This window comes from Fusarium coffeatum, assembly GCF_003316985.1.
Source record: "Fusarium coffeatum strain FIESC_28 chromosome Unknown BRIP53273_contig_145, whole genome shotgun sequence".
In the NCBI taxonomy this organism is placed as follows: domain Eukaryota; kingdom Fungi; phylum Ascomycota; class Sordariomycetes; order Hypocreales; family Nectriaceae; genus Fusarium; species Fusarium coffeatum.
In genome coordinates, this window is record NW_022157938.1 from 89,824 (window position 1) to 102,900 (window position 13,077).

A 13,077-nucleotide genomic window follows, 5' to 3' on the forward strand; every position below is an offset into this window, starting at 1 on the left:
AGGTAGGTGCATGCAACCAGAGGGAATGCCGAATCAGTCTGGGAGGCCAAGCAAGGTGGATGCGGATGCTTTATTTGGTGCTGTAACAGTAGGAGGTATCACTAAGTTATCATTCAACTCACCTATCGCCAATGTCAGACATCTTGGCCGACGTCTCCAGCTACCTTGACTGCTGTAGGGGCCAGATGCTGGATGTGCAGCAAGGTAGCGCGCCCGCTATAGTGTCGATAACAGGGGTTGTTTTGGCCAATGCCAAGAATTTGCGTGTAGATACCGTTCTCTGGTGTTGTTGGCGAGAGAGAACTGAGGGTTGATAGTATGTAGGGGGAAGGATTGAAAGTGGCAGGGTAGAGACAATCTTGGTTGATGAAGTCGTCAGGTTAGTTTTAGCTGATCAAACAACGTTGTCGTTACGGATACGATACTGGTAAGGCAATAGAGTTGATTGAAGAGGGGCTTAGTACTAGGTACCTATGGAGATAAGTTTTAGAGCTTCACGCCAGGTGGAGATGGATATTCGCCCGACACCCTCGAGATCAGCCACCACTGAATTGACAACCTTGCCTCCGAAAGCAGAAGAAATCAACCTGATAAGTTGAGATGGTAGCATTCACCATACATCGGCTATTTCTTCATCCTATTATATCATGGCATAAGTCAATGTAGTACTGTAGCCAAGCACTGCCCTGGATATTCGTCACCTTTCCAGAACCCGATGCCCCTCAGTCTGTCACTGGACGGGCTGTTTCAAGACCTTCCACCATTAGCCCATTAGGTAGAAGCTTCTCCTCATATCCAATGACGTCTTTAACATCAACCAAGCAATACAGTACAGGACCGTACAGTACTGTAGTACCTAGCTCCGAGTCTTAATTAGGTACGTACCGTAGTTGAGAATAGACTGCCAAGTGCCAAGAATCTATTTAATAGGTACAACCATTCAAGGCATGTGATACCAAAGGATGGATGTTCCGGTTATGTTTAATAGATTCGCCTCAATTCTATTTGCGAGATGCATACGTCTACAGCACTGTAGTGTGTAGGTCCCTATCATGCTCAAAACGACGATCTAACACAGAACAGGTCATAGTCGCAGCCGCTGACGTTTGCTTCTGCATTCAGAAACCCAGCTTGTGACTCTTGGCCCGGGTCTGTCAAATATCAAAACAAAAATAAACAGCGCATCGATAGGTAAGCGTCAATTGATAAGCAAGTATAGTACTGTGGTACTGTAGTGGTTACCACTCAACATCAATATGCGATACAGTGAAAGCTGTTTAGTACTGTACAGTCAAGTGAGACATTTCGAAACATCGTCATGTTATTGCAGTTGTTCCTGCATTAGATATCATTTCTAGCCGTAAGATAGGTATGTATTCATTCTATACACATTAACATAATAGGTGTGACATGAAGTGGTAAAGGTTGCCCTCTACGTTAAAGAAGGTATAGTCAAGAGATCTCCGGTTTTCTAACCAAGGAAGAAACAAAGCGAAAAAGGAAGGAGAGTGAGTGTAGTCACACTAAAAGGCGAATACTTGCAGAAGAACAAGACCTGCAAGTGCAGTCAAACCGACGGTCATCGAAGATGCACCGGCAGTGACGGGGGTGAGGTGAGCAGGAGTATGAATCCCAACAGGAGCCTCTTCGTCGTGTCCGCCTGTAGGAGCCGCGGCGCCCGAGGGTTGTTCGCGCGCCGGCTGCTTGTATGTAGGCTTAGCCTGCCCAGAAACACCAGGCTTGGTTGCGGTCTTGAGCGTGGCCGGAGGGACGACAATGCTGGTGTAGACTGTGCCATTGAGATGAGGCCCAGCTGTCAAGGGTTTGGGGAGTTCGCCAGCAGGCTTGTAGTCCTTAATGCCCTGCGTCTCCTTTGCAGGCACAATGGTTGTGGTCCACGAAGCGATCTCGGTAGTGACAGCGCCGACCTGGCAATTGGGGTTCTCAGCAGGACACTGAGCGACGGTATGGACATGGCTCGTGTAGAGAGTCTTGATCTCATGGTTGACAGGAACATTGGTAGGAGCTGACTTGACCGCCTCGGTTACAGGGCAGACAGTAGTGTAGACGGGGATAGTCTCGGTGGTAACAGATCCGTAAGGGCAGTTGATAACATCAGGAGCGCATTTGGTGACTGTGTGGACGCTTGTACTGTATACAGTCCTGGTCTCGTATTGGGGAGGAGCAGCATACTGAGAGGCATAACCGGTAGGCTCAGCCTTAGCAGTGACTGGGCACACAGTCGTGTACAAAGGAATAGTCTCAGTAGTGACAGATCCATAGGGACAATCGATAACCTCAGGGGGGCACTTGGTAACCGTATGAACTCGGGTAGTGCAGACAGTGCTGGTGGTCACGCTGATAGCATTCGTGTTTCCAGGGTAGTTGGTGTAGATGGGTGATCCCTTGGTCGTGACAGAGCCCGAATGGACAAGTGTAGCAGGGTTGCCGTATGTCTGAGTGTACGCAGGAGCACCGGTTGATGTGGCGTTCCAGCCCCTGAAGGTGCCATAAGCCGTCGAAATAGTGGCTGGTTCAGTCTCTCCATCCGATGCAGTCGATTCTGGAACTCCCGAGACATCTGTAAGAATATCTGCAGTTGAGGTGGAAGCAGCCTCAGTGACAGCGGAAGCCTCAGTGATCGCAGTCAAATCAGACGTAGCAGAAGAGGCATCACTGCTCAAAACACTGCCGGTTGCTGAAGCCTCAGTAATATCAGCAGAAGATTGGGTGGCTGTCGCGGAGATATCAGAAGTGGCAGAGCCAGCAGCAACGCTTGAAGTATCTGCACCAGTGCTAGCAGACGTTTCGGTAGAAGCAGTAGCATCGGTAGAAGCGGTGGCATCGGTAGAGGCAATAGAATCAGTAGAGGCAGTAGCTTCAGTAGAAGCAGCAGCATCAGTAGAAGCAGTAGCATCGGTTGAAGCGGTGGAAGAGGTAGCATCAGTGGAAGCGGAAGCGGAAGCGTCTGAGGTAGCCGTGGTGCCTTCAGTTGAAGAGGCATCGGTCAAGGAGAAGTCGGAGGCAGTGGTGTTGTCAGTCGTAGTAGTATCCTCAGTCGAAGAAGCACCAGTAGTTGTATAGACACCAGATGTAGTGGTAGTATCAGCTGTAGTGGCTTCAGTCGTGGTGACCTCGGTTGTTGTAGCATCAGTAGAGGTAGAGGCCTCTTCCGTAGTAGTGGTCATGGCGCTGGTGGTGGTGGTGGGAACTGGCACAGGCTCACAGCCATACTTGAGGGCATCCATTACGTGTTCGTTATAGCTCTTTCCGTCAACAATGTTGCCAGCTCCACGGGTCAGGTCCCAGAGAGAGATACCACCAAAATGGTCTTTTTCCGTAAGTTCGCAAACAAGATCCTTCATGTCCTTAGGCTCGAGATAACCTCCACCTGGGGCAGCGGCTGCGCTAGCAGGAAGACCGACATACAGCTTGGCTTCTTTGCTGAATTCGCTCTCCTCAATGATTTCAACCCACTTGTCGTAGTTGAACCCTTCGCCGACAAGACCCTGGGGCACGGCATCACACCAAGGATTGTTATAAAATTGAACAAAAAGAGCATCGAACTTGGCTGACTGAATCATTTCCTTCATGTAGAACCATTCATTCGAAGTTGGGCACTGGGGCGCACCAGTAATAATGAGTCCGTCATCGAGTTCGCGGAGTCGGTTGATCATGGCAATGTAAGGACCGTTAGCTGCCAATTGTTAGTAGATATTCGGTTGCAGATATATTACCTGGCCACTCACGAAGATTATGCTCAATATCAAAGTCGAAACCATCGACCGCGTTGTAGATAGCATTGCCATCCTCATCAACACTGTCAAAGGGCCGAACAAGGCCTGAATACTCATTGTGAGGACCGAAGGCCTTGTAGAGGATATCGGCAAACGCCCGACCGTTTTCATCGCTTGTTACTTTATAGTTACTGGCTCCGTCGTTGTAGACGCCACCAATGCTCAGAAGAATCTTGACGTCGCGATCTTGGCAGTATGTTATGGCGTCTTTGATTGTCTGGCACTCATTGAGGAGGTTAGAGCCCTGATAGGTGCCAGCTGCGCAATGCCCAGCAAAGTTTGTACCAGGTAGGCCTGATGAGCTGTGCTCAGGGGCTTGGTTCACGAAAGAGAGTGTGACATATTCGGGTCGAGTGTCACAGTAAGACGTGAGAGACTCCGATCCGAGTTGACCCTATAAAACGTACTCAGTGGACAGCTCGTCTAAAAACAGGAAGCGCACATACCCAGTAGCCGTTAAGACCACCGAAACCAGAAGCTTGAAAGATAGGGGCCACATCCATGGTGAATGTTTCAAACAGTATTGCGTGAAAGACTGTAAGTTGGCCTAGGCCAGTAAAGAATGTGTAATGATATACCGATCAAAGAAAGGACGCAAACCAAAGTTTGCAATGAGGCCTAGAACCGAGCCGTCTCCAAAAGTGACTGTCAATAGGGTTGATTGAAAACAACAAGAGCAAAGAAGGGAAGACGAGGGAAAGCCATATATTATAGAGAGCTACTCTACTCTGAGCAAGGGGTTGCTGGCTTTGGACGCATCTCCTAGTCACCGTTGGTCCAGCTACTGGAAGCTAGACACATGGACCGGATATTGCCTATCTTGGACATAGTTAATGTACTGCTCTTACGAGAAAATTGACATGGACTTCTGGGATTGTCGATGGGGGCCAGCTTGACGTCGGCCGCGCTGCAAGAAGCAATCTCCACCAGAGAACAGTACTGTAGAACAAGTCTAGCCTAGAGGCTGCACGCTTGTGCAGTTCAGACAGCTGAAGCTGTTAGTCAGTAGACTATCGTTTTCAGGAACAGGCTAAACGTTGGTCGAAAGTGACGAACTATTGGAAAAATGGGCGGCTGAGCCGTGCAACCGATACGCCAAGATGAGAATGGAGAACGGAGATAAAGCTAAGGTGCGTGAATAAGCCCATTCCGTGACGCTATGAGGGGAGAATAATGGATATTTGATCTTGGCAAGCAAATGAATTCGGTTCAGTACCACTCGGATAGACGCCTAAGAGGGTCCTGAGTCGCGACGCCAGCGTTGGGAGGGTTCCGGTGAGGGTATCGTCTGTAAGGGGCATGTTGACTGTGGATGTATGGATTTCATGTTAAGCAGTGTTTTGAGTACCTAGCTGAGCTCCATGATATGGCTGTCAATTGTCAGTTGAACTGCATCATCATTTGATTCGAGATACCAACGATACTTGGCTTAGACCGACATCAAAGACTTGTCAATTCTCCAAGTTCATTCTCTGAAGAAGAGGTTAGATTGTGACGAAAGAAGCTGAAGCTGAAAGGGTTGTCGCTTTGGCCGTTGTTGGTTCTGTTCTGTCTGTGTCTATACCCCTGTCTAGAAACTTCACGTGGAGTCGTCGTCTAAACTAAGCGATGCGGCTAGCGGTTCCTGCATTTCGGTTGACCAATAACATGTTGTTAGAGCTCGAGTCATAGCTGTAGGGCTTAAATCATAGCGCAGACATTGGAGCTATCTAGGTGCTACGTATTGGATCTTCTAATGTCACCGCTGGCTTAGTAGTAGTAAGTTCAGGTACTGATTTCCTCTTTTGGATGTCCAGCTGCATTACCCCTGACAGCTCCGGAGGTTTTGGACCCAAGATTGATCACTAACTAATAGTATAGAGTCCAGTACAATATGGCTAGTCTAAGGGTCTGACGATAGACCCAGGTAGGACCCCTCGGCCGCTGCCCACGTTGCGACACCGCCGATCGGAGGGGTTCTTGTTCCTCTCTCCCTTGTCGTTGATCGGCAATCCTTTCGCTTTCTTCCGAGAACCCTTGGACTACTCGAGTGACATCAGATGTTGACTCCTCCACTACATTCTTGGAGCTTGGTGCATCATATAGCTAATTGCAACATGACTTAGGTGGCCATAATACTCAGACAGACAATAAGGAGAAAAAAAAAGGAGCTCGTCACTAGTCTGAGGCCTCTCTCGCTTGGCTTGACGTCAATCGTGGCTTCACGTTCTTTTTTTCTTCCGATGAGCCTAGAACCCATAGTTTGCTCGCTCAACAATAGACGCTAGCCAACGTATCAGCTAGTCCAATATTTGCCAATATTTGTGTTTTGCAACATCTTAAACATGCGATGATTATAGTGCTCGTTAGTTATTGCTTTTATATCTCCTGCATGGTCCCCTGTGCGATGTGTCTACTCTCAGGTTCCTACTCTTGCTACTGGTCTTACTTATACCGCCTTTCGTTGTTCCGACTCTGATACTGATACAATCTTCTTTCCGCACCGTCTCATACCAAATTCCACTGTTTACTTGGCGGCAGTGTCAAATCCCTGTCACAGGAGACTGGGTACCCTCGCGATCTCGGTTCAACATATCCTGCTGGGTTTTCAGAACAGATGCTTGACGATAATCAACAATATTTTTATGGATTCCCATATTATTGGACTCGCTAGTTCTCTGGCTCTCAGATCCTCTCGTCATATCCTGTTACACTCTATCACATCTCCGACTGGCCACAATACTGATTCACTTACAAACATGACCAACGGGTGGAGATCCATGAGCGCTCAACGATGCTCCAAAGCACGTACGAAATCCGGTCCACAAGTTCAACAGCTTCATGTCACCTCAGTCACACCGTTGGACGGATTAGCCTTTTTATTCTCGCCATGTAGGGCATAACAGGATGCTGAACCATTCTCCACTGTGGGTTAATCAAATGGAACAACTACTTGTTGGCATTGTCGATCTCATAACACTTGTGTCAGGGGGTGAGTTGGTATGGCATAATCATCCACTTGTTGGTTCTAAACATCACTACTTTAAGTCAAAGGAGATTGGAAGATTTGATATAGAGAATTTCATTTTACAGATCCGCGCTAAATACATTCAGAAAATTCTATCGGGCGATACCGCTCACCCATCCATATTGTACGAATAGGAAGCTTGGCTTAGTCCAGCGTTGACAACCTGGACTTAAGCAGTATCCAGAACGATAACCTCGGCCTCGACCTCTCCAATGCTTTCCACTGCGAGTTTGTCACCGGCGTTGACACCCTCGATGAAAGCACCATCGCCTTCAAAAAGCTCAGCATCCTCCCGGCCATCCAGGCGGATCTTGGCCTTTCCTCCCTTAGTCATGGGCAGGTGCACATACACCTTTCTCTTGGTCTGCTCAGTGGCACCTCCTCCGACTGTCCACTCAAACTTGTTGGTTGGCTCGATGATGCCAGCGCCCATAACAAAGTCGGCGTGAATGGGGATGGTCTCGGGGATGACGGGCTCGGCGGTCTTCTCTTCCTGAGCAGTAGCATCCTCACCACCCTTGAGGGGGCTCAGAATCTTGACAAATCCCTGTCTCTTGGACTCATCGCTGAAGTGACGGGTGTGGTATCGGGGGGTAAGACCACGCTTCCAGGGGATGGCCCAGATCTGGAGAAAGTGCACAGTGTCGGTCTTGTGCTCGTTGAACTCTGAGTGGGCAATGCCAGTTCCACCCGTAGTGAACTGAACATCACCACGGTGCATGCGGTAGAACTTGTCAGACTGTCCTCCCTCTTTGCCCTTGGTAAGCATTGAGTCCCGGTGTGTAAGCTCTCCTCCAAGGATATAAGAGAAGATCTCAAAATCGCGGTGAGGGTGTGTTGGGAAACCCGAGTTGGCCTTTACACGATCCTCATTGAGGACACGAAGAGAACCAAAGTGAGTAAATCTCGGGTCGTACCAGTCAGCAAAACAAAAAGAATGGTATGTGTTGAGCCAGCCATGATCGCTGTGTCCTCTATTGCTGGAACGGTGAGGAGTAATCTTTGCTTGACGGAGCGACTTGGACATGTTCTTTGCAGCGTTGATCATTTGACTCTGATGAGTTGTTTCGACTGTTGACGTTTTGTCCGGGTGAATGAAGTTTGTTGTGAGTTGTTGAAGGTGATTGATGTAGTTGTTTGCTGGTGAATAGATGATGATGAGGATGGAAATTGCAGCGACGAAAATCGCAATCAAGGGACCGGAGCGAAACATATATAGACAAATTCACGGAATTCACGAGAACGTGCCTGTATTCGAATGGACAGAATTTGAAGTTGATTGAAAAACGCTGACAAGATATAGCTAATTGTGTTTTGCCATTGCCATGGCATCACACATCGACTTTGTCATGATTGCTCAGCGGATTGGTCAATGATTGACGGTTCCAAAATGTGGGGGTGCATTGGAAAGATTTTAGTTGATTATCTCAGGCTTACAAAAGATACGACTAATGGGTGATACTCACGTGACCAGAGAATCATTGCTGCTAATTAAGCCTGGAGTTCCACTTGTCGCCCACCATGACTCTCTCCAATGATGAAGCTCTAGTTACAGTAAGTGCCTGCTAGAAAACAGTTTGGTTGGTCGCAGATAAACCCAGAAAGAGACGTTGATACGAGGCGTAACTGTGTTCTGGGTTATTTCCCTTTCAGTAAGACGTTAGCAGGTGGCTGGAAGTTTGAATTGGAATCTCATAATTAATTGATCAACCGTCCAAGCTGATTGATATCCGTAGATGACTTCGTGAAAATACCTGCCAGCCACCACCTCATCCCTTGAGACAGAAGATCAGACTGTCCAGCAACAAACAGGGAGACCCGCTCATAGGTACGTTCGCCAATCAGCAATGGTTCCAAAGAACTGGGAGACCGGGTTTATTGTCTGGCCATCCCTTCCCTCCACCATGACGCAGAGAACGGACCTGACACTTGGATCCCAACCTCTTAGAGAACAAGACAGACATATCCAACACCAAGACCACCTGAGATCCTGGTCTTTTTTAATTGTTTTTTTTTTATGTTGCACGTACCTTGCATGAAAAGGCAGGAGATACGATACAGCTCGTGCCCTTGCAGAGTCTGTTCTGTCCTTGGGCTCTAGGGGCTGTTTGTGGGTCGGGGATCATGCTTCTGCTGGTGTAAGTTACTTTTGCATGATTTGCAGTTATCGACGGTAAGAAAACAATTCAAAGTCGGCTGTTGTACTTCAGCTGGCTCAATCTCACGAGGTAGAGATTTTTTGTTCTTTCTAGTCACTCTGTAGTATATCTAACGTCTCACTATATATGCCTTCACTCACCTCGACTTGTCTTCTGTCAAACCATTCTATCAAGCTCAAAGCGAACCTAAGTTCGGTCGGTCGAGTTCAAATCAGGAACGCTAGTACCTGAAACAGTCAATATGCCTCTTTGAATCCTTGGTTGGATCTCTAAGTTTTCGCTAAAATGAGATAGAAAGTGAAGCTGTTTGTCCCAGATGAGCTGTTGAGGTGGTTGGTATTGTCTCGGACCCCTGTCAATCATGAGTGGAAAATGAAATAATCTGGGGTAAGACAAACGTCATATTTGCCAAGGGATAACATGGCAAACAATTGCAAAGCAAAACAAGCATGGACTGGGTATAATGAATTTGACGAGTATCTAGAATACCTAACGTTAGTAGACTCAATTGACTTTTCCTAGCTCATATGCATCCGTCATTAGACTTTCTTCTAGAGAAGGTGTGACTGTGACACTTCAAGCCGTGGATAGCAAGCTCCCGCCGGGCCGTATGATCTAATCCAAAATAGGTCTAGTTGAGCTTTGCGCTGGCCTCGCTCGCTGTGCAGTGACAACACAGCAGGTATGTACGTTAGTAGGTAGCTGCTGCATCATGGAAACCCGACTTTTCTGTGTGCCCAACATCTCTACTCTTTCCTACACTCATAAAAGCCTCTCCGGGTCTCAATCCAAGACTTCCAAGTCATCTCGACTTCATTCACTCGGATTTTACAGTTTTTCTTTTTCTGCTCCTAATAGTAAGTCATGTCCTCTCTGTCTAAACTCTGAACCCTCGTCTCAAGACATCCAACGTTGGTGGGGCGCGGGGGGCTGGGAATAGTATTACTATCATTACCAGCCTCTCCAAGGAACCCAACCTCGCCCAAAGGAGTCTTTTTAGTCCAACCATATCTCATACTTTCTTCTTAGCCTGCATTATGCGTTTGCTGTTTTCTCTCTAGAATCCTGTTCCGTGCTACCAATTGGTTGTAATTGAAAAAAAAAGAGACGAGTGAGCGTGTGGAGCGCGAAGAAGTCGGTCTGCATCTGCAAGCCAAGTTTATACCCTCCCTCCCAATATCAGAACAAAAACAGGAATTCATTCAAACAAAACCAGCATGAACTTCCAGAACTTCAACTTCGACTTTGTGGAAGGATCTCGTACGTGACACTACACACTCTTTTCCCCAATCATTGATTTCGGACCCAACATTCGCTATACAATCTGCATCTCACCTACAACCCACTATCGGTGTCGCTGACGGGTAAACCCTCACAGGTCAAGGCCCTCCAAAGAGACAAACTCCAGGCCAGCAGTCAATCGACGACGACGATCGATCGCAACCAATTCTCCATCCTTACTATGATCTTAGACAGCGTGTAGGACGAGATTCCACCAACCCTTCAGCATCACCGCCTGCTGCTCTCTTCTTCGCTCCTTCACCTCCTTCGTTACCTCCATCCAAGGTCACGGCATCATCAGCTGAAATCTACGGCCCAGAGCGACTCTTTGGCTCCGAACTTCCTGGAGGCTTCACAGCGCCTACACCACCAACACAAACGCATCAGGCCGTTCCACCAGTGCCTCGGTCTGTTCGAGCTGCTCGAACCGCTCCTACTGCCCCCAATCCTACTGCTCCTGCAACTCGTCCTTCGTCTGTCCGCTTCGACGAGGCGCAATTGGCCATGTTCGCCGCTGAGAACTCAGCTCGCATGGCGAGCATCAAAGATGAATTGACGATAGCCGCTGGCAAAGTCACTCCTGGTGTTGACGATACCCCTTACATTCAGTATGCCCTCGAAGCTCTGACGAGAAATCATGGTGGCCCTGCTACCGCGCATTTCCCCTCCGGCTCATCTAATGACTGGGAGGAGGATTACCCGCAACCAAGACGGTATGCAAACGATGAAATGGCACACCATCAATTAACACGCCCGGAGCCCGCTTACGTTGAAGATCGTTTACCAGAACCGATCGAGACGCGCGCTCCCCGAGACGAGATCCCAACCGGGATGTTCCACGCTGCACCGGCGGCTCGTCACGACGTACCAAAACCTCCTAAACCACCAACTCCCTCGAGCCACTCTGAAGTCGATCAGTTCGCCCAACGGGAGAAGTCTCGCCCTCGATCTATTCCCATCGACAGAGCGCATCCTCCGCTCACCTTCAAGCCCGCTATTCTTCAACCAATCTCCATGAGCATCCTTGCGCTACTGTGTGTGCTCATGGTCGCCGCTCTCATCTTCTGCGCTGTCTACTCACAGAAGGAATACGGATTCACTCCGTATCCCGGAAGTATCTACAGTGGCCAATACTTTTTGTTTCGTATCCTGCCTCAGATTTTCGCAGGAATTATTCTCCTTTACGCTCAGTCTGTTGTGACTGCCTCAATGCGAACACTCCCATTCACAGCCATGGCTGATGCCGAGCCCCGAGCACGATATCTCGCACTTTTCCGACGACTGTATCCTCTTACCTTCTTGCTACCCTCGTTGGCAGGACCCTGGCAATTCCAGTTCTTCAGCGTGTGCACGTGGCTTGCCAACTTCACTATTCCACTAATGAGCACAGTTTTCTCCTGCATCTATCAGGATGGGAACTGGATTTGGGCTGCAGTCCAGGGCGTCGTGTGGGCTCTCGTCGCTCTTTACATCCTGTTGCTAATTGCTACCATGATTCTGATGATGTATTGGTTTAAGCGATGGACGGGTCTCATGTGGGACATCCGGTCCCTAGGACACCTTCTTCCTCTACTGAGCCAAAGTAACACTACCAAAAGCTATGAAGGCGTGGATGTTGTTCAGCGAAGCTCCCTATTCCAGGCTCAGCTTCGAGATCGCCATCTCGACCGACTTGGATACTGGCAGATGGATGGCCCACAAGGTGGCATGTGGTACGGCATTGGAACTGTGGGCGAAGAATCTCAGGGTGACCGCAGCACCTATAAAATCATCCCCAAGAAGGCCAGCTACAACATTTCACCTGCTTCATCCCGTGATGACCTCGAGGCTGAGGTTCGCTATGCGCATTATAGGTACTTGCCCATTGCCCTACGCACTCCTGTCATTTTGAGCTCAGTCATCTTTATGACTCTCTTCATCTTGGCTATCCTTGTGGTCTCTTTCTTGCCGCAGACCAGACTGGATCAGGGTTTTTTTCCTCAAGTCCAAGCACGACCCAACAACGGATCTTTCTCTGCAGCCAACTTTCTCTACGCCTTTGTCCCTTCGATTTTGGGCATGATAATGTTCCTGCTCTTTCAAAGTGTCGACCATGCTCTGCGTGTTCATCAACCTTGGGCAGATCTATCTAGATCCTCTGGTTCAATCGCATCCAAGTCCATCCTTGCCGATTACGCCGCGTGTCTTCCATTCCAATGCACTTGGAAAGCTCTTCGTAATGGACACTGGCGTGTGGCAGTAACGTCTTTCATGGCTGTCATATTCATATTCATCCCCATTCTTGCTGGCGGCCTCTTCATGGCCCTCACCAACTTCCGTGGCCAGGTCAAGATGTTCCCCAATATGCCCGTCTTTGGGGTCCTTCTTGCCTTCCTATTCTTGTACCTCGGATGCCTTACCTTGATGCTGCCTCGTCGTCAAGCTCTCCGCATTCCCCATCCTGCCAACTGTCTTGCTGAGCTCATCGCTCTCTGCACGGCTGAAGACACGGTTCATGACGAAGCTTTCCTGGCTGTTCGCGATGTATCAGACCTCAAGTCCCGCTTGGGCCTTGACCGTCCCAACTCTCGTGAGCAATCGAGATGGTACTTTGGCGTTGCAGCAGGTCGTGACGAGCGCCGCCTGAGTGTTCGCCCCATGCAAAAGTTTACCGAGAAGAAAATGAGATCCATGAGGTCTCTATAATAATGGTTAGATGCACGAGAGACGAGAGATGTTGTAATACGTTGTACTGGGGAGATTTGACAAGTGTGTGTGTAATCTGACGATACGATCTAATTATGAATTGGCAGCTGCGAATTTTGGGTTTGGCGGTGTTTGGCTTTTTTTTTTT

General features: G+C 48.7%; 3 protein-coding genes across 3 annotated transcripts; 1 reads left to right on the forward strand and 2 right to left on the reverse strand.

The window, feature by feature from the left end:
• Positions 1-1,523: 1,523 nt before the first annotated feature.
• FIESC28_06821 (uncharacterized protein) lies at positions 1,524-4,300 on the reverse strand (the record flags this gene model as incomplete). Its single annotated transcript, XM_031160963.1, has 3 exons — positions 1,524-3,697; positions 3,750-4,191; positions 4,244-4,300. The coding sequence occupies 3 exons, from the start codon at positions 4,298-4,300 to the stop codon at positions 1,524-1,526; spliced, it is 2,673 nt and encodes an 890-aa protein (XP_031015007.1).
• A 2,673-nt stretch (positions 4,301-6,973) lies between these two features.
• Positions 6,974-8,017, reverse strand: FIESC28_06822 (uncharacterized protein; the record flags this gene model as incomplete). Its single annotated transcript, XM_031160964.1, has 1 exon — positions 6,974-8,017. One exon carries the CDS (start codon positions 8,015-8,017, stop codon positions 6,974-6,976), a length of 1,044 nt encoding a protein of 347 aa, XP_031015008.1.
• A 2,163-nt stretch (positions 8,018-10,180) lies between these two features.
• On the forward strand, positions 10,181-12,929 carry FIESC28_06823 (uncharacterized protein; the record flags this gene model as incomplete). Its single annotated transcript, XM_031160965.1, has 2 exons — positions 10,181-10,223; positions 10,342-12,929. 2 exons carry the CDS (start codon positions 10,181-10,183, stop codon positions 12,927-12,929), a joined length of 2,631 nt encoding a protein of 876 aa, XP_031015009.1.
• Positions 12,930-13,077: the final 148 nt, after the last annotated feature.